Raw genomic sequence first — 22,339 nt, 5'->3', positions numbered from 1 at the left:
AGTCCTACCTTTTAAGTGAAGAAACTGAGTCTCAAAAAGCATTTTTAGACTCAGAAAGGTAACAATAGAGTTGAGACTTAGATTACCTAAATACTAAAGCTGAATTAAGCAATTGAATAAGAAGTTCCTAGATGCTAAGCATTGACTCCTATTTCTTATTCTAAACTTTGTGTTATAGGAATCTTTACACAAATACAAAAAAAAGGAGTATCATGCATCCTGTATACCTGCCAACCAGCTTCAGCAATTCTCAACATTTTGCTAATAGTGTTTTATATACCTCCCATGCTACCTTTTTTTTAAAAGAGTATTTTAAAGCCAATTCTATATTTGCTATTCTACCCATAAATATTTCAAGATGAGCACTAACTTTAAATTTTGCTGAATATAACTATAGGAAGTACATTAATATTTTTAAAATACCTTAACTCTCTTTATAGTGTATTATTCCAATAGATATATAGTGGCATTCAAGAGATTTTCAAATATATCTACTTATTTAGAAATGTAAACTTTTAGGATACTATTCCCTAAGGCATAGAAGTAGTTCAATTCTAGAATACCTTCTTTTTAAAAAATTTATTTTTATTTTATTTATTTATTTTTAAATTTACATCCAAGTTAGTTAGCCTATAGTGCAATAATGATTTCAGGAATAGATTCCAGAGATTCATCCCCTGTGTATAACACCCAGTGCTCATCCCAACAAGTGTCTTCCTTCATGTCCCTGACCCATTTAGCTCTTCCGCCTACCCACAACCCCTCCAGCAACCCTCAGTTTGTTCTCTCTATTTAAGAGTCTCTTATGTTTTGCCCCTTCCCTGCTTTTATATTACATTTTATATAATATTTTGCTTCCTTTCCCTTATGTTTATCTGTTTTGTATCTTAAGTTTCACATATGAGTAAAGTCATAGGATGTTTGTCTTTCTCTGACTAATTTTGCTTAGCATATAATACCCTCTAGTCCATCTGCTTGTAATTTATTTATGTATTTTGAGACAGAGCAGCATGGGTGGGAGAGGGGCAGAGAGAAAAGGAGAGAGAGAATTCCAAGCAGGCTCTGCACTGTCAGCGCACGGAACCTCATGTGGGGCTCAATCTTCTGGACCATGAGATCAGGACCTAAGCCAAAATCAAGAGTCAGACGCTTAACTGACTGAGCCCCTAAAATACTTTCTTGATATAAAATAATTAATGTGACTTGGGGGAGGAAGTTTAGCTGATGGAAAACAATTAGCTGATTATGTGCTTCTTGTGAGTACTGTTTTTGGAGAATAGGTGCTTTTATGAGCACCTCTTTTAAATAGAGTTAAGAAATTTTTTAAAAATGGTTTCTTTTTTTCTTCTACCTTTCTTCTTTTTCAGAGGAAGAGATGTTTCTTCTCTTGTCAAAAATCGAACCCTACCATGTTTTTTACCTCCCTTGTAGAATCCTGCATCATTTATCACCTCTTTTTCTCTGTGCTCTTCTGTCTTGTCAGCCTACAGGCTCAAGTCTACCTTATTAAAAGCCACAAAAACAAAACAAACTTCCCTTGACTTTATGTACCAGCTGCCTTTGCTGACGCTTTGTTGGCCTCAGGGAAAGCCAAGCTTCTTTAGTATGCAGGGAGGTTTCTTTTCCCTTTATCTCCCAGGTACCTTTCCATCCCTACTACTTATTCCAGATGTCATTGATGTTAATTCATAATAGTAATTATAGTAAGGTAAGCAGTCACAAAGTTGTTACAGTACCACATAATTAATACACAGTACATACCACACCAGGATTTAGAACCAGAGCTTCTCACTCATTCTTGCTCAGTGCATTTCTGGCAAAATTCACTAAACATTTAAATTCCTACAATGTGACAGGTATTATTCTAGGTTCAAAGACTCTGAAATCCATTTGCAATTGAAGGTAATATCAGGAGCAATTAAAGAGATACTCTGTACCTAAATATTTTTGTGTGTTGTTGATAAAGTCGCTTTTGTAGTAGGACAGTGTTAAGATTTATTTATAATTTTCTATGCCAAACTGTTATGGTCAAACTATGGTCAAATCATTATCTAATTGCATTTTTCAATTTATTTTTTAGGGACAGTATGGAAATTACCAGCAGTGAAAAAGTACTTACATTCCAATAGCCAGTATCTATTAGCAGCCATATTGTCACCTCAGCACTGTGGACACATCTGTGTGAAGAGATCCTTCCATTCCATCTAGTTTCTGGGAAAACCTTGTGGATAAGTGGCTGTTTCATCAGTAAGCAGCCTTTGTGGCTTAGTTGTAACAAGGCTTTAGTAGCTAAAAAATACTCTTGATTTCACATTTCTACTCTAGATGGCAACATTGGACAGAAAATACAATGACATAACCAATTTGCAATGATTTGGGAACTGTGTTTCAAATGGACTGTTACAGACTGAAAGGTGTGAACAGCTTTGTATGTTTATGAAGGTTAAGGGAATTTAATACTTTTCCACAGATTCTTTTGTAAGGGGAAGAGGGAAATGTACACTTTTTACAGCAGCAATATTTTGTATATTATGTTTATTTCATGTGAATATGCAAGGCGGTACACTACGCATTGGACAGAATCAGAAATCCTCTGTTGATGTGGATTGGAGCATGGTGGATGCTTGATTGTGTTGGTCTCAAAATGGTGTACTATAAAAGATAAAGGTGAGGGAGAAGACAAAGCACACCATATGTCCACTATTAGGTTCTTTAGAGGAAATTCAGATCCCTTTTATCTGTTAGGTAATCAAGGGCACTGTGATAGTTTTGAGTAAAAGACATTTTTTAAAAGCTTTCCAGTTTTGTGGATTAAAACCTTTTTATAAAGATCATTTATAATACAGTTTTAAAATGTGAGGCAATAAGAATTACTTCATGTGGGATCTGAAGAATCTCGGTAGCAGTTTCATGTAAAGGAAGTGGAAATTCTCTCCTAAAATAGCAATAACTGAAAATGGAAGTGTTAATTTTACTTCGTTTGAATAATCAGGGAACTTAGTGAATAATATCAAAGCATTTTTTAAATGATATCAAAGAAGAGTCAACACTGATCCAGTAAGTTTATTTTTTAACATTAGAAGGATAATTGGTTTATAAAATAGAGTAGTTCAGAATACTTTACAAACCTTTATTTCAACTTTGTTCACTGGAAATAATGCCATTTATAAAAGGACACATTCAGACTTTTCCCTTTTTTATGTTGGTTCATATAACACAAAGAGATGTTTAGGAAGATGCTCATTGGTGAGGTTTATTCTGATCTGTATTAAAAGCATAGAGGTTGCTTTCTAGATCATTTTGTTTATTAGCATGGCATATTTAATCATATTTGAGACTGTCCCGTGCCTGATTATTTTAGCTAAATTCAGGGATATTGCATTGGGCAGGAAATCATGCATTGTGAAGTTTATAACCACAATTATTTAAGCATAATCTGAAAACATCTAGCCCAAAGGTAAGTTGCTATTTTCATCACAGTTGCCTATGCCCAGGGAATAAGATGTATTCTTTACAATTGAATTGGTTTTTCCCACTTCTAACTGGAAACAAAACAGAAGGGGTGCCATAAATTTGAATAAGCAAAATGTACTGTTCTCAACATACTGTAATCAAAAGGAATTTTAATATGTTTCTGTGTGTGTATGAGAGAGAGTGTGTGTGTTTTAAGGTCAGCATAGAAGTTTTTTCAACTTGGTCAGTAGAAAATGGACATCAAGTTTGAACAGATAAAGCATGGACAGCCTTATTGTGATTGAAAATGCTTATAGGTTCTGTGCCAATTTTCCACCACTGTGTACTTTTGTTGCTATTTAAAACTGTATCAACTCTAACGGAAGAATAAATTATTTGTGATTTTAATTTTCTCATTTGTTTCTTTAAATTAGATCTCTTTGACTCTCTTGTTTTGTCTGGAGACTTTGCTGTGGGTTTTTTATAGAAGTTAGTCTAGTATAAGCAGCCTATATTTGTATTCTAGGACTTTATCAAAATTCTCTTGCCATGCCCAAGTTAATTAGAATTAACTGTTCAGTAATCAGCATGTTGTGTGGGCTGTTTGTTATAGAATTCTTTCTCTGAAAATGAAGTCCATGAGGCTATAATCAAGATGACTGAATTAGATAAATGAGTTGAGGAGACAAAATTGTACTGAACCCAACCTGGTGTAGATCTGTTATCTCATTGGAAATAAGCTCAACTGACATTAAGAAATAATTTGTCTTGCCAACCCATCTTCTGTTGTCTTATTCTCCTTTTAATGGAAACTAAAATTGCAATTTTAATAAGCAGAATTTCCTCCAGGACTTTCTTCCTAGAGACTAGTGCATTTGCAAGGTTTAATTGTTTTATAACAGTCCTATTTCGTAAAAGTTTTTAATTGGTGGTGACAAAAATTACAGTACTCCTTTGATACCTAGTAAGAAAAGTAACTTTACCAGGAGCTTTCTACCAAATTTGACATCTCCATATAGACTACATTCCCTAAAACTGAAGTTCTCATTTTAGTGAAATGTATTACAATGAAGTATACCATCCTCTAAAATTCTAGAAGCAAAATATTACTAAGAAAAGAGCATGCCGATTATTGAACATTTAAAAATATTCAGTTGCACTAGTTTAAGAATATGTTATTCAGTAGAGCTGTGATGACACATTGTTTTTGTCACATGTTTTTAACTTTTTTAATGGAATAGTTAAACATATGCCCAAGTAGAGTATGTTACAATGAGCCCCGTGGACCAGTGATCTCACTTAGGTTACTGGTTCACTCAGGAAGCCATGGCTAATCTTTTGTTGTCTCTACTTCAACCCAGAAATGGAAGCAAACACTATATCCTTGAATCACTTCACTAGGTACCTCTAAATAAGTAACAGCTGACCCTTGAGCAACATAGGTTTGAACTGCATGAGTTCGACTACTTATATGTGGACTTTTTGATAAATACATTATCATGCTCTAAGTCTGTTTTCTCTTCTTTATGATTTTCTTAATATTTTCTCTAGTCTCCTTTACGGTAAGAATACAGTATATAAGACATACACAAAATATAATCAACTGTTCATGTTATTGGTAAGGCTTCTGGTCAACAGTAGGCTATTAGTTATGTTGTTGGTGAGTCAAATTGTTATTCATGGATCTTTGACTATGTTAGGGGGTTGGTGCCCTTAACCCCTTTGTTGTTCAAGTATCAACTGTATTCTTTTTAAAAACATCTTGGTACCAGGATTCTTTCTGCTCTTGAAATTTTGTAATTTCAGTATTAATTAGAAACCATTTTAAAACTTATGAATAAATCACTGCTTTTTCTTTCACTTAAAATCATTTGTGGGTACCTGGGTGGCTCAGTTGGTTTAGTGTCCCAAGTTTGGCTCAGGTCACAATCTCAAAATTCGTGGGTTCGAGCCCCACATTGGGCTCAGTGATAACAGCACAGAGCCTGGAATCTACTTTGGATTCTGTGTCTCCCTCCCTCTCTGCTCCTCCCCCACTCACACTCTGCCTGTGTTTCTCAACAATGAATAAACATTAAAAAAAATTAAAAAGTCATTTGTGTTAAGTAATTAAGACAGCAAAAATAGATTACACAAAAAGTAAACATGCGCCATAATTTCATCTCTTAAAGGAAATAGCTGTAAAGGTTTGATAGATTTCTTCCAACTTGGTTTTATACACATAAGCCAACATCTATTATTGTTTTGTCTCTTTCAACAAAAATGGAATTATATACTACCTATACTATTTTGTAACTTCCTTTTTAAAAATAACTTTAGAAATATCTCAAATGCTTTCTATTCTGTGTTGTGCCTAATTTTTTACCATTAGGAAAACAAAGTTTTCATAAACGGTTTGGCAAGGGTTTGGGGTTTTTTTTTTTGTATGCTTATTAAGATATTTCTATACAGTAGATTTTGAATATATCAAGGGTAAGGCTATGTACAGTTTAAAAAGTGTTTTCCTAAAAGATAAAGCCTTGCCAGCACCAGATTATTAGCCTTGTTATTTTTTATAATTTTAATAGGCTTTAAAAAGTGTTATCTCAGGATTTAATTTGAATTACATTTGATTTATTTGTACATTTGAGCACCTTTTCAAATGCTTAAAGACACTTTATTTTGTGCTGTGAAATGCCTCTTAATGTCCCTTCATTTTTCTATTGGGATGTTTATTGTGTAAGAGAGGGGAAACAATATACATACTTATGCACAAATACATATAGTTATATATAGCTCTATACTCAAATATTAATCGTCTGTTTTCTATATATTACACATGTTCTTCAGTCTGTTCATTATTTTTTAACTTGGGTTATGATGTCTTTCACTGTATTAACGGTTTAAGATTTTACATATTCAATTTCATAGCTTCTTGGAATCTCCCTAACTTGCAAATTTATTAAAAAATGCTTTTTTTGCTTCCATTTTTCTAAAATTGTACATTGTAAGGTTTAGAGCTTTCTTTTTGTTTTCTATGTGGGTAACTGTTTCAACATTACTTATTGAATAAATCAACTGATTTGAGATGTTACCATATTTTATTTCTTTAAATACTAATTTATAATTAAGACATGTTTGACTTAATGCCATTTCAAAGACTAGTTAGATTCACTTAAGTACATTTTCATTGGCATAAAGTTGTGGGTTCTTTCCCACCTAGCAAGCTATTTTTTATTAGATAAGAATTAACTGCAAGAGCATACACAGTGACCAGCTTCTTAACAGTAAGAGAATTACTAAATTTGTGATTTTATATAGAATGACTAGAACCTCTTGGAGATTTTTGCCTGTTGGAAGTTTTCAAGGTTTTTTATACCCTACTAATTAATTATCTTCATAGCTGCCCCAAAGTATTTCAGTTTGCCTACTACAAAAAAAAAATCTTCTTTTACTTTTTTTACTGTCCCAGAAATAGACAATGCAATATAATTGTCATTAACTCAAGAAAGACCTATAAATAGGGTGATCATAATAACTTATTTCTTAACCTGGGAAACTTCTGATAATGAAAGGAGGATGTTATATATACACCATTTACATGCATACATATACATTGTACACTGGCATAAAGGTATGTGGGGGGGGTTATATACTTGTACATATGTGGATAAATATGTATATTTTGTATTGTCTTTTTCCTGATACAGATCTATTTTTAAGACCTTGTATCTTGTATCTTAGAGTTATGCAAGTGATAGGTTGTTTAGGCTATCATGTTTAGCTGTGATAACCTACCAGGAGGTTTTTCATGAAACAGTGCATTAAGAATAATTATTTAATGTTAAAATAGGTAAATAAAAAATCCCGAATGTTCTGAGAGGCTTTCACCATTTTTGGTCTGCATTATTCCCTAATACCTTCTCTCTTGTAAAGTAATCCCCAAGTTTTCAGTGGGCACATAACCACCTGCCTGGTGATTACATCTAGCAGCTTCCTTTGCAACTAGGTATGGTCAGTGACTTCAAGTTCAGCCAATGGAATGTGAGTTGGAGTGATGTGTGCAGCTTCTAGATCACATCCCTAAAAATGTGCTGTTTTCTCCTTCCCATTTCTCAAAGGATGGAACATGACATATTACTGGGGAGTTTGGGCCTTATAGATTAGAAAAATACTCTAGAGAATGGTAGTGCAATAGAAACCTCCTGAATGGCCTCATGAAGCCCATTCTATTGCCTATTGCTGTGGATGCTGACATGAGAGAAATAACATTTCTGTCTTACTAAGCTTTTTGTGACAGCAAAGCTTGTAGTCTAATGTAGGGTCCTGTAGTAGAATGCCAGTTCACACTACCCTATAGCATGTTCTGTTTGGAGTCCTAATTTTCAGGAATGACAAGCCTAATATATTGTGTGCATAGTGTACTTCACGATCGTTCAGTGACTAATCATTTTTTTAAGATTACTTATTTTAGAGAGAGAGTAGGGGAGGGACAGAGAGGGAGAGAGAAACTCTGAAGCAGGCTCCGTGACCAGCATGGAGCTCCATATGGGGCTCAGTCTCACGACTGTGAGATCATGACCTGAGCCAAAATCAAGAGTCAGACACTTAACCAACTGAGCCACCCAGGTGCCCCAGTGACTAATCATCCTTGACTAATGAAGTAGGGCAAACTGTATTTCCTTAAGATCATCCTCTGCTTTCCATCACTTCAATAAATTGAATTCTATATTGGTAATAAGAGGCTTAGTTAATTTTAAAGTATTGGTAAAAATATACTTGATATTTATCATTTGGCATGTGTGTAGTAATAAATTTTATAAATAGTATGTTTTCTAAGTACTTACATTGAGAACTGTGTTAGGTAGGACTTCATAAAATATCTTAGGTTTTCAGCTTTATTTTGACTTCTGCTTCAATTTGTCAAATGCTTTTTTGTAGTTTCCTTAGTCTTCCAACTTTCATTATATGAAGTACGTACTTTGATTCTAGTGTCCCTGCCAACTTTTCTTTTGGAAAAAAAAAAAAAAAGAGATACACCCAGAGCATTTGATTTTTACACTTATTGTGGCTCTCATTATTTAGATTAGATCAAATATGAAGACTTTATAGGAGATGTACCTGTATTACCTGTGGAAGGAGATTTGAGAATAATAATTAATTTTCATATAGTATTTCATACAGATCATCAAATTTTTAAACTTTCAGATTCTTGATATTAGTAGATCAAAATGCAGTTTATATCTATGAAGAATTTTATTCTCCTATCAATATGACTATACCAGGGAATTATTTCTGTTAATGCTTAGTAAATTAAGAGCAAGGAAGTGTGGCTGTGGCTTTCTTTTCAGTACTAACATTATTCTATCCATAGAAATCCTATTTTCTGTTCATTAATTTCAGTATTCCATTCTTTCCCAAGATCTCACTTCACAGCAAGCTTTCATACTTCAAGCTCAACATGTTAGTGCTCAGTCCTCATTCCCACATAAACACAACCATTTTGAGAACGTGAACTGATATTAATTACCCCCTTGGCACCAAAAAGTCAGGATTTCCTGATGCGGCACGCTAATGTAAAATGCATTAGTGCAAACACTGGCTCCAAGGGGTAATACTCTCTAAATAAACACAGCAATGTTTTTCTTTATTCACGACTCTCAGGCTATTCTGAAAGTCATTCATCCTCCATACCCCCCCAAAAGCATTTTGAGTTTTAATAAGTTATAACTGGATTTTCATAAGAAGAAATTGAATTCCATGCTGCAAATCCATGGCATTTAACTCTTTGGTTCTTTTAAATAAAATATACTTAAATGTTCCAATGATTAAATAGCATCAAACCGTAATTTGAAGTAGTTTGTTGGAAGATAACAGTTCATGTTTATTGATTGGTGCCACAAAAAGTGTGTCATTTTGACCTAAAAAATGTCAGTCACTTAAGGCCAGAAAAAATATGTATTTTTTTTGTGTAGTTTTTTGTATTGGTTTGGTTTGGTTTAGTGCGGGTGTGAGTGTATACGTGAGTTTGAACATTCCATGTGACTTCTGGTCAAGTAGAAATTATTTCATGCTTTGATGTACCCTCTCCAAACATACTACTACTACTACTACTACTACTACTACTACTACTACCACCACCACTACTACTACTACTGGGTAAAACAAGTGAACCAAACCAAATAGCCAGGCTCAAACAAACTTAAGATCTAATTTGGAACAAAATGGAGCAAAAATGAACATTGGTAAGGCTGAAACCATGGGCTTCCTGCATTTAGAGTCTAGAAGCAATAGTGTCATTTGAGAAATTTGCTCTTATGAAATAGAGATTAAAAGTATTATCAGGTCCTGGAGCCAGGTTTACTGCTTGACCTCAGAGGCTAGAATGTGGCCCCTCCCTGTTGCTCCTACTTACAAAAGGAGGCTTAAAAAAAAAGCTTGTTGCTGCTGACTACTACATAGAGCCTTGTTTTGAGGAAGCTGAGCATAATGATACTGAAAACTATGTATTTGGCTTCTTGATCTGGAGCTAAATTAAGATATTTTGAAGTGTCGTTGGTCTAAACGACCCAACGTTGGTCTAAAATATTCCTAAAGTAATCTTTGTAGGAAGCGTTCTCAAATGTTTGATCCTGGACTTGTCGTAGGGTCCTAGAACTATAAGTGCTAGTACAGAGGAAAGGAGGAAAGGAGGGAAAGAGAAAATATTAAAAGACAAAACCTTCTACTTTAAATAAGCCCATGAAACAAAAATTCCAAAATTTGTCCACAAGCCTCTTGGCAGAACATGTATTCCCACTCCACACAAAGTTAACTTTATAGGAGAGTCTGACATTATAAAAAATGAATACTAAGATGCTTGAGGAAATAAATCCGTTCACATAGATCCTCAGATATGAAATTATAACAAAAACTAGGACAAATTAAGCAGGTATATTTAAAAACAGCAATCTTATAAGCAAAAAATATAGCCATTGAAATAAGCACAATTGGCATAAACTGTAGGCTGGACACAAATTTGTGAATTAGGTAATAGTGAACAAATTGTTCCATATTTAAAGAGATACGGAAGGGAATGCAGAGTTTTAGTAAGGCACCTTAAGAAAATAGAGGATTGGTAGAAGAGCTAGATGTAAAAAAATAGAAGCTGACAGTTTTCCACAATTGAATCTATAAATACTCAGACTGTAAATCCACCCTAAGCCTAATCAGGGCAAAGAAAGATGAATCTATGTCCAGGTATATCATGATAGTATTTGAAAGAAAAAAATCTATTACCAGAAAAGGCACAATTTAGAGATGAGAATTCTCAGGGACAATCAAAAGATAGAAGTGTCAACTACTGAGGGAAATAAGTCAGCCTAAATGTTATACCCAGCTAAACTATATAACTCTGTAGTGAGGGTAAAATAAATGTTCAGACTTACAAAGACTAAGAGAGTGCATCATCCAAGTTGTACTTGAGCAAAAAAGAAAACCCAAAAGAAGGTATAAGATGGAAAAAAAAAGATTACCTAAAATTTGTCAAATATAGTTATTTATGGGAAACATAACTTCTCTTTTGGGTGTGAAGAAGAGATAAAGTTAAATGTTATAGGTTGATTGCATTCATGACCTCAATTCTTTACCCCTCTTTGAATTCATGCTGCTTTACCATGTGATTTTGCAGTTCCTCTCACTGAAGAGGTACAGTTAAACTTCCTGTCCCCTAGATTCTGAGTTTGGCTATGTGACTTGATTTGTCCAGTAGGATATTAGCTGATAACGACTCAAAGAGCCTTGTAGAAGCATCGATGCAGTTCTGCTTCCACTCTGTACTTCTGCCTTTGCCGTGGAAATCTGCCCAGGCTAACCTGCTAAGGAATGTGAGAAACCTATGAGGCTAAACCATGTCAACACTAGCCAACCCCTGACCAAGATCAGCAGAGCCACCCGTCCAGCCAGCCAACTGACAACAGATGCATAAAAGCAAGTCTAGCCCAGATCAGCTCCACACTGCAGCCTCTTAAGCTAAGTAAATGTTTATTGTGTATTACTGATTTTGTGTGTGTGTCTTTGTTATGCAACATTTTAGCAATAGATAGCTGATAGAATAGCAAGATACAAGATAGTAAACATGATGAATGAATAAAGCCCACAAAGGGGCTTTCATGTTGAGAATAATACGCTGAAAAACTTTAGGCTTTGTTGGAAATTTTTCAGGTAAAACTACAAGAGTAATGTTAAAAGTACTAGTACAAAACACATAACAGTCATGATGTTGAAAAGAAAATACAATTCAGAAATTTAGGAGCCAGAAAAGAGAAGGAAGAAAAAGCAGGAGGAGAAATAGAGAAAATGGACTAATTCAGTGGAAGGAAAGAATAAAGGAAAAAAAGGGGAAAGGTGTCAAGAAACTCACAAAATTACATGATAGGATTATATCTAAATATATCAGCAATAACAGTAAATATAAATTAAACTTATTTGTTAAAAGACATTAAATTGGGGTGGACCCAGCTATATTATTTTTATTAAGGGATATTACTAAAACTTAACCAAAAATTGGAAAATAAATACAGGTATATTAAAACCAAAATAGAATTTAAAGCCATTTATTTTTTTATTTTTTTAAAAATATTTTTATTTATTTCTAGGAGAGAGAGAGACAGCATGAGCAGGGGAGGGTCAGAGAGAGAGGGAGTCACAGACTCTGAAACAGGCTCCAGGCTCTGAACTGGCAGTCAGCACAGAGCCCGACGCGGGGCTCGAACCCACAAACCGCGAGATCATGACCTAAGCGAAAGTCCGGATGCTTAACCGACTAAGCCACCCAGGCGCCCCATAATACCAAAATAGAATTTAAAGCAAAAACATTAGTGGGAATAAAGTAGGATCCTAAGTAATAATAAATAGAAAAACCATTTAAGATATAATAACATGGGAATATGCAAAGCAAAAACAATTAAAAGCAAAAATATAAAACTCTGAAACATAGTGGAAAGATTTCAATCTACTTAGAGCAGAAACTTGGCTCAGACAGACAATATGGGTATAGAATGGTTCTAATTGAAATATAACATCAGCCCCATATGTAAGTTAAAATTTTCTAGGTACATTAAAAAATGTAGAAACAGGGAAACTATCTTAATATATTTTATTTAGCCCAATGTATCCAAAATACTACTTCAACATAAAATTCATGAGACATTTTAATATTTATTTACTTTTGAAAGAGAGAGAGCACAAGCAGGGGAGGGGCAGAGAGAGAGAGACACGGAATCTGAAGCAGACTCCAGGCTCTGAGCTGTCAGCACAGAGCCCGATGGAGGGCTCAGACTCAAAAACCATGAGATCATGACCTGAGCGAGAGTCAGACATTTAACTGACTGAGCCACCCAGGCGCCCCCATTAGACTTTTTATATTCTTCTCTTCATAGAAAGTCTTAGAATCTAGCTTATATTTCAACTATCACATCACATTTCAAGTGCTCAATGAGAGGCTACTGGTCTGAGCCTACTCTATTGGATAGCCTTGATGCAGAAAACCTAATAGGGAAATCTCAGATCCTGTACCTGACAGTATACATTTTTCAAGTACATGTGATATATACAAAACGTGACCTTTTGCTAATTTACAAAAGAAGTCTGATCCAATTTTAAAGAATCAATATTATCTAAGTCACTTTCTCTAAAACAGTACATTTGCTAGGAACTTTCAAAATTTATTAATAAATAACTTGTAACTAAAGAGAAAATTGCAGTGGAAATTTTAAAAAGGTTAGAACTAAGCTCCAATAAAAGTCAATAGCAAAACTTGTGAGATACTGATAAAACAGTTCTCAAAAGTAAATTGATAGCCTTAAATGTCTTTATATAAAAACAAAAAAAAACCATGGAAAATAAATTCAACTCAGGAATATAGATGAAGCTAAAATTAAATGCAGATCAAACAATAAGGAAGGATTTTGAAGGGAATAATAAAGATAAGGGCATAAATAAATGAAATAAGACAATGATAAAGTAAGAGGATCACCAAAAAGAACCAAATATCTTTTTGTAAAATAATAAAAGCTATAAACTGACCCCAAAAAATTAGGTGCAAGTGCACAGTTTTAGAAAGAGGAAGAGAAATATGGTTACAAATGTGCTATATATTCCAAATGTTTGCTAAAAGTGTACCATAAAAGGGCTGGATAGCAAGCCTGGTTATGAACTCCTTACATCTGACATTAATATCACAAAATTTAAATAGGTGTGACATAGGATATGGTGTCTGGTACCTTTAGGAACCATGACTATATTTAGGAATCAAATAATTGTTTAATCATGTATATGTCATTTATGGATTTTCTCATTGCCCAAAGGGAGTCACTGTCAGTTCCCTGAAGCCAGGGACTTTTTTTTTTTTTTTTTTTGGTCTACTTTTGGTCATTTAGTGCCTGGAATAATTTCTAATACATAATGGGAGTTTCACAAGTATTGATGAAAGAAGGTACTGGCAATGTTGGTTACGAATTGGGATGCATGCCAAAATTTAGAACTCATTTATTGTAAACAAAGTAATAAAACAGGTGGGTTGAAAGTCAGAGCCTTCACACAGTGCCTATAACACACGATGCACAATGCCTTCTCCTGTGTTCACAGTCCTGCCTTATCCTGAGGTATCTGGCTACAAACCCTGGCCTGACCTCTGGTGAGGTTATTTATAGTCTGTCTTTACCAGACTCAGATGCCCCAGGAGATGCCATGTACTGTACTATATATGCACACATCTGGTCCTAGGGGGGTTGGATTAGGGAAAGTGAACCTGTGTAAATAACCTATCCTTGAGCCATATAATAGAAGGATACATTTCATTTTTAAATAGGCCAGAGGCGGTTGCCTGGTAGTACTGGTGATTTATAGCATTGCATTATAGCATTGCAATCACTTTATAAATGGTTATAAAATGGTAAGCATAACTAATTTTCTTCTGTTTCCCTTTGTTAATTAAAAAAAAAAGTCTCCTTGGAGGAGTATATTCTTGTGGGAATGCAGACAGAAGAAAAATGGCATTGATGACAGCATTCCTCTAGTTTGGTCTCTGTTATCCTCTGGTCTGTGCCCAGAGCTAAATAAACCACAGGGTTCTGCAACTTGCTAGGAAAACGTGCTGTTTTGCCTCTGCGCCAGTATAGCCAACTATATGATACATATAATGACCTTACCATCGTGAGCTTCCTTGGGCCTCCCCTCTTCACATCTCCTGGTCTTGGCCATATGCCCACTCTGGCTTAACAATGCTCCTTCTGTTTCCCAGGGTTTGTCCCGTTCTCTTCGTCACCCTCCCCAAACATTCCGTCACATTCAAAATGGCTTTCCTTACTGCATAATATTCACTCAACCATGTTCAAGTTGCCTGTTAAACCTGTTTCTTTTATTAACATTTTATGGTTTCTCAGCATTTCCAAGTTCCTCTGGCAGGTGGTTGACTTACATGAGGGGTGATGGGCTTCCGGCCTGGCATGCGTAGTTAGTAGTAATAACTTGTCTTGTATGAAAACTAGATGGCAAGAGCTCCTTGGTGAAGCATGTGTGGGATCTGTACACTCCTGTCTGGACTGACACCTCAATAAGTTTGCCACAAAGGAAGATGAATGAAAATTCAGGCTGAAAAGGATAAGAAGCCGTATCATATCACTTGGTATTTGGAAACTCAGATCTAAAATTATCTTCAAAAAGAAATACTACCTCATTTGAACTGAATATACTGTGTTTCATCTAATCTAAGACCCATTTAGTTCACATTTTAGTACTTCTGAAATATCAATTTTTCCCCCTCTCTTGATAATACATAAAATGATGTCTTAGTCTTACAATTAATGGTGTTATATATACTACGTGAATTACAATATAAATGTTTTTAAACTATTTTTTCTTTGAGAGAGAGAGAAAGAGAGCATGAGTGGGGGAGAGGGACAGGAGAAGAAGAGAGGATCCTAAGCAGGCTCCACACTCAGCATGAAGCCTGATGCAGAGCTTGATCTCATGACCCTGGGATCATGACCTGAGCCTAAATCAAGAGTTGGATGCTCAGTTGACCGAGTTACCCAGGTGCCCCACAATATAAATGTTTTTAAAAGTAAGCCATTTATTTTCATCTTTTTCATTTTCTTAATAGACTAAAGTTTCTTAGAACCTATAACTAATTAATAAAAAGCCTTAATAGAAAAGCCATATCTTTTAAAATAAATAAGCATACTACATTATCTGAACTACCTTTTGCTTAATCATTTGTCCTATTGTAAAAGATTTGGCTTTCCTTATGAAAATTTCTATCATCATCACTGCTGAGGTAAACATCTTTGTATGTATGCTTGTTCTCTAAAGGGGCAAGATAGCAGAGTGGGTAAGTAAGGAGTGAGACTGCCTCATTTTGAGTCTTGGTTCCTTGACTTATGAGTTATGAAAACTTGGTCAATGACTGAACCTCTCTGAGCAGCAGGCGCTGCGTCCCTAAACTAGAGATAAAAATATACTTGCCTCAGGGTTGTTGTAAGAATTAAAGGAGTTAATATATGTAGATTATTCAAACGTCCTAATATCATTAGATGTTAATATATTAGATAGAATACTGCCTGGCACATAGCAAGTGCTATATAGGTGTAAATTGTTATTACTTGGGATTATTTCTTTAGGATAGATTCCAAAAATAGGTATAAACATTTTCTAAGTCTCTGGGTAAATACTGTGACTTTTCTTTACAATTAGATTATATTAAGTTACACTCCTGGAACAGATTGAGTATATATTATCCCAGTTTTCCTATTTTTTAGCGTTTTTAAAGATAAATCCTTGCTAATGTCATAGATGAGCATGACAGTTTATTCTAATATTTATTTCATCTGTTATTAGTTTGGTTGAATTGAAGGTTAGCCATTTGTATTTCCTTATTTTTTAAAAACCTAAGTCTTGGGGCGCCTGGGTGGCTTAGTNAAAAAAAAAAAACCTAAGTCTTTATATATTACTTAATGATTTTAAAGGGATTCTTATATATTTAGATAAGTTTAATAGATGATAAGTTGTACTTTTATAGTCTATTTGGATAAGTTATATAGCGGGTTATCCTTTTTTACCAGTTTGCTTTTTCATTTTGGTCTTTCATTCATATATAATTTTGATTTTATATGGGAAATATATTTTGTTGCTTAGAACGTCATTTTTCTTTGTTTTATGATGTTTAGATTTATGTTTTACAAGTAGCTTTAGTTAATTTCTAGTATTTTTCAAATATTTTTCCTGAAATAGCTATTTCGTTTTCCCAACACATTTATTGCTTAATTTGTTCCTCTTAACATATCTTTTGAAGTAACACATGCTAATTTTAAAATAATTAGAAAATACAGAAAAGTTCATAAGGAAGGAAACTAAAATTGTCTATAATTCTACTATTTAGTAATAACCATTATTAACATTTTGGAGTCCTTCCCTCTGTTTTTCCCCCTCTGCATGATGTAATGTTATTCTTGCGGTTTCCTTTACCGTATATTAGAATCTTTTGGGGAGCTCTTTATCTTGTTTCATTGTTCTATCCTTGCCCTAAATCCCACTACTGTTTTAGGTTTACAGTCTGTTTTAATGTCTCACTTCACTACTGTTCTTGAACATGCCAATGATACTTCTGTCTCAAGACTTTTGCTTTTGCTTTTCCCTCAGATGACCAAATAGCTCACTCCATACTCATTTCTTTAGCTGCACAATGTCTCTTTATTAAAATGGTCTTCTCTTCTACCCATTTTCTTTTCTTTTTTTTTTCAAAATGTAATTTATTGTCAAATTAGCTAAAATATAGTTTGTTCAGTGTGCTCTTGGTTTTGGGGTTAGATTCCCATGATTCATTGCTTACATACAACACCCAATGCTCATTCCAAGAAGTGCCTTCCTCAATGTCCATCACCCATTTTCCCCTCTCCCCCACTCCCCCAAAAACCCCGAGTTTATTCTCTGTATTTAAGAGTCTCTTATGGGTTTGCCTCCCTCTCTATTTGAAACTATTTTTCCCCTTCCTTTCTCTCATGGTCTTCTATTAAATTTCTCCAGTTCCACATATGAGTGAAAACATATGATATCTTTCCCTGACTGACTTATTTCACCTAGCATAACACCCTCCAATTTCATCCACATTGTTGCAAAGGGCAGGATTTCATTCTTTCTCATTGTCAAGTCATATTCCATTGTATATATAAACCACATCTTCTTCAGCCATTCATCAGTTGATGGACATTTGGACTTTTCCATGATTTGGCTATTGTTGAAAGCGCTGCTATAAACATTGGGGTACATGTGCCCCTATGCATCAGCACTCCTGTATCCTTTGGATAAATTCCTAGTAGTGCCATTGCTGGGTCATAGGGTCGTTCTATTTTTATTTACTTTTTTTTTTTTTTTTGAGAAATCTCCACAGTGTTTTCCAGAGTGGCTGCACCAGTTTGCAGTCCTACCAACAGTGCAAGAGTGTTCTCATTTCTCCACATCCTCCTCAGCATCTGTTGTTTCCTGGGTTGTTAATTTTAGCCACTCTGACTTCTGTGAGATGGTATCTTACTGTGGTTTTGATTTGAATTTCCCTAATGATGAGTGACATTGAGCATCTTTTCATGTATCTGTTGGATGTCTTCTTTGGAAAAGTGTCTATTTATGTCTTCTGCCCATTTCTCCACTGGATTATTTGTTTTTTAAATGTTGAGTTTGGTAAGTTCTTTATAGATTTTGGATACTAACCCTTTATCTGATATGTCATTTGCAATATTTTCTCTCATTCTGTCAGTTGCCTTTCAGTTATGTTGATTGTTTCCTTTGCAGTGCAGAAGCTTTTTATCTTGATGAAGTCCCAATAGTTCATTTTTGCTTTTATTTCCCTTGCCTTCGGAGATGTGTTGAGTAAGAAGTTTCTGCAGCTGAGGTCAGAGAAGTTGTTGCCTGTTTTCTCCTCTAGGGTTTTGATGGTTCCCTGTCTCACATTTAGGTCTTTCATCCATCTTCCACCCATTTTAAAATAGCAACTTCTTACCCCTGGGCACCTCCTACTCCCCTTCTCTATTTTTATTCCAAGTTCATGTGATTAAATCACATACTATGTATACTACTTCTCAAAATAAAAGATTCCTTTCAAAATATTACTGCTCATTGACAATGCCTCTGGTCACCCAGGTGAACTGATGGAGATGTACAATGAGATTAATCTTGTTTTTCATTCCTGCTAACACAGAATCTGTTCTGCAGCCAATGGATCAAGGAGTAATTTTGGCTTTCAAGTCTTATCATTGAAGAAATACATTTCATAAGGCTATAGATGCCATAGATAGTGATTTGTGATTCCTCAAATGGATCTGGGCAAGTCAATTGAAAACTTTCTGGAAAGGGATTCACCATTCTAGACGCCATTAAGAACAATCGTGATTCATGAGAAGAGGTCAAAATATCAACCTTTACAGGGATTTGGAAGAAGTTAATTCCAGCCCTCATAGATGACTTTGAGGGGTTCAAGACTTCATTGGAGGAAGTCACTGCAGATGTGGTGGAAATAGCAAGAGAACCAGAATTAAAAGTAGTGCTTGAAGGTGTAACTGAATTGCTGCAATCTCATGATAAAACCTGAGCCAGTGAAGAGTTGCTTCTTGTGAATAAGCACAGGAAGTCATTTTTTATGATGAAACCTACTCCTGGTGAAGATGCTGTGAAGATTTTTGTAATGACAACAAAGGATTTAAAACATTTCGAAGCATAGTTGAGAAAGCAGTGGCAGGTTTGAAAGGATTGACTGCAGTTTGGAAAGAAGCTCTGCTGTGGGTAAAATGCTATCAGTTGCATCACATGCTACAAAGAATCTTTTATGAAAGGAAGAGTCGATTGATGTGGCAAACTTAATTGTCTTATTTTAAGAAATTGCCACAGCCACACCAACCTTCAACAACCACCACCCTGATCAGTCAGCAGCCATCAACACAAAGGTAAAACTCTTCACCAGCAAAGATTGTAATTTATAATTTGCTGAAAGCTCAGATGATGGTTAGGTTTTTTTTTAGCGGTATTTTTAAATCTTTTTATTTTTTATTTTATTTTTTTTTACAGTGAAATACTAATATTGAGAGGTCTGGGTTATACTGCTCAATGGGTTTTGGTTAATTCATACAGTTGGGAGCCATCACCATAATCCAGTTTTAGAACACTTCATCACTCCAAAACATTTCTCATACCTATTTGTAGATAATGTCTGTTTTTATCCCTGATCCAGCAACCACTGTTCTGCTTTCTATTTTATAATTTTGCCTTTTCTAGAAATCTCATGTAACTGTAGTCTTATAGTACGCTGTCTTCTATTTCTCATGTTTTTCGCTTGACCTGATGATTTTGAGATTCATCCCAGTTGTGCATATCAGTATTTTTCCTCTTTTTATTGTTGAGTAGTAAGTATTCTATTGTATGGATATACCACATTTTGCTTTTTCATTTATCAGTTGATGGCCATTTGCACTGTTCCCAACTAGTTGTAGGCACTCAGGAATAATGCTGCCCTAAGCATGTGTTTACAAAGTCTTTATGTGTCCATCTATTTTCAGTTCTTTTGGGTATATGTTTTGGAATGAAATTTCTGGATTTTATGATAAATGTATCCTTAAGTTTTTAAGAAACTCCCAAACATGCGCAGAGATTTGAGAGGGATGATGAAGGATTTACGTCTGAAGTAATGTGTTGCTGCTTATAGACATTACAAATCTACATACAGAACCAAGGAGACAGGGAGGGGCTGGAGCTAGAGAATCAAGGGTCATAAGGCATAGGGATGATGTCGATGCCATGGAGTGGATGAGTTGACCTGAGGAGTTCATGTAACAGAAGGACGACTGAACTCCCAGAGACCTAAGCATTTGTGAGATCAAGAGCATTAGTGAGACAATGTGAGAAATCAGGAAGCAAGAGACCCAGGAGAAATTATGTCACAGAAACTAAGGGAAGAAAAGTTTATACAGTAAGTGTGATCTCTGTATCCAGAAACACATCTCTAGCCTTTCTGCAGAGGCCGACTAGCTCTCCATCAGAACCCTCTTAGTCAGGGTATGTTTGAAATACCCTGGGCTGAGGTTCCTGTCAGAGGCCATGCTTCTCAGAACATAGTCTGCTACTCCATGGCTGTAGACAACTTCACTCTGCCTTTCAGATGTACCCTTTCTTCTGGAGTGAGTTAGCCACCTGTCTGCTGTGTTCCCCAAACTCCAGGGGCCTCAGGTGATACATTCATCCCAAAGCAGGTGCAAAGGACATCCTGGGGTTTCTGTGAGGGTAATATGCATGGGGGTATCACTCACAGCCCTTTGAAAACCTCTCTTCAGAGAAATTTCCACCTCACATCACTATAGCTTTATATATTTTATGCTTTTACGGAAGGTGTCAAGAAAAAAAAAAAGGCTTAGCTCCCTCCTTAGCAAAATCCTATCTAGGTGGGCTAGGACCTTATTTGGAGTGGGTTTTGGACCTTAGCCTAAGGTAAGGTCCACCACTTGAGTGCTCCAAAAAAGTTAGAATAAATGTTGAATGAATGAACAGTGATTCCATAAATGATAATTTTCATTCCTTGTGATTGCCTCTTGGGTGTCATTTATTCTGTTGATCACTCCCTGATTCTTGACCACCTGACTGCCCTCTGTTGTGTCTATTTCTACTTTAGCAACTATTTCTTATCTTCTCCCATGCTTGCATTTTAATGCCTGCCCTTGAAATCTTGGTTTCCTCCAGGGTTTCATCCTCACTACCTTCTTTTACTGTTTTATTAAATATATTTTCCCAGAGGGAATTCCATCCATATCCCTCTTGTGACTACTACATATATGCACTTTCCGTCCTGGACCAGATTAGTCCACTTCACTTTAAAGTAATGGTATGTTGCAGCTGGTTTGTACCAGGTCATGAGAGCCAGTTGTTAAATTTTCCAGAATTTTGTGAGCCGGTTGCTAAACTCAGCCATTATTAAAATTGTATAAACTTACAGTTAAATTATATTAAGAACAGAGGAACTAAATCTTTAAAAACTCACTTTCTGACAATCTTGCTACTTTTTTTATCGATGCTTTTGAGATTTTGAAATCCTATATAATAGTGTGCTACTGTGCCTCTCTTCCAATTCTTTATTCAGTGATGTCATGTTGGTCCCTTGAAAATGGCCACAGTGGGAGCATTTCCACCATGGACATCAGGAAATGCTGCATATCAGGGCTTAGTCTATTGTTTTATTGATTGTCTGGACTTAAGTGACCGAGAAAAAATTAATAATGTAGATTAAGCTTGATAGGGTGTTGCTCTATAGCTGTTAGGTTGTAAGTACACAAAGAATTAAAGAAATATTCTCCTAATATTCAAAAACTATTATCCACTTTAGCAAAAAAAAAAAAATGTGCTCATATCATTGGTGAATAAGAGAAGTTTTGACTCATGTTTTCAGTGTTTCAGTTTCTCTCACTTCCTAATGTCAACATAACTAACAGCCCTATTTATGTCATAAGTGCACTCATTCACTGACTACAATCATGGTTGGCTGTGAATACAAGAGTTGGGCAATTGTCAACAAAATCATTCTGTGAGAATTGATTGGTGATAACAAATTTATGCTAAAGAGTATTATATGCTATATTATTATTTGTAAATTAGGAACTACACAGCCTCCGTATCAGTAAATTGTATAAAACTTATGTACATATATATGAATGCATTCCCCCTGTCTGCCAGAGAGCCAGTTAAATATTTACCATCATGTCACTTCTTGAAACCCTCAATATCAATTGCTTATTAGATGTTTTAAGTTTAATATGATAGGCATCTCAGATTTAACATGTCAAAAGAAGAATTCATTTTCTTTCTAATGTCTTCTCCTTTTTGGATTCTCTGTATCTTA

The 22,339-nt window shown here is 35.2% G+C and overlaps 1 protein-coding gene across 3 annotated transcripts in view; it reads left to right on the top strand.

Annotated features, from left to right (window-relative positions):
• Window positions 1–3,861, top strand: part of SS18 (SS18 subunit of BAF chromatin remodeling complex) — a 105,951-nt gene extending 102,090 nt beyond the window's left edge. For all 3 annotated transcript variants that reach the window (XM_077778089.1, XM_077778091.1, XM_077778092.1), the window contains one exon: window positions 2,081–3,861. In XM_077778089.1, the coding sequence (XP_077634215.1) occupies window positions 2,081–2,107 (27 nt within the window). In that variant the 3' untranslated portion in view covers window positions 2,108–3,861. The remainder of the gene's footprint in view (window positions 1–2,080) is intronic.
• Window positions 3,862–22,339: the final 18,478 nt, after the last annotated feature.

Source organism: Crocuta crocuta, unplaced genomic scaffold, assembly GCF_008692635.1.
Source record: "Crocuta crocuta isolate KB4526 unplaced genomic scaffold, BGI_CrCroc_1.0 scaffold26, whole genome shotgun sequence".
NCBI lineage: Eukaryota > Metazoa > Chordata > Mammalia > Carnivora > Hyaenidae > Crocuta > Crocuta crocuta.
The sequence above is the reverse complement of the archived record's forward strand: the minus strand, read 5'-3'. Positions and strand labels throughout refer to the sequence as shown.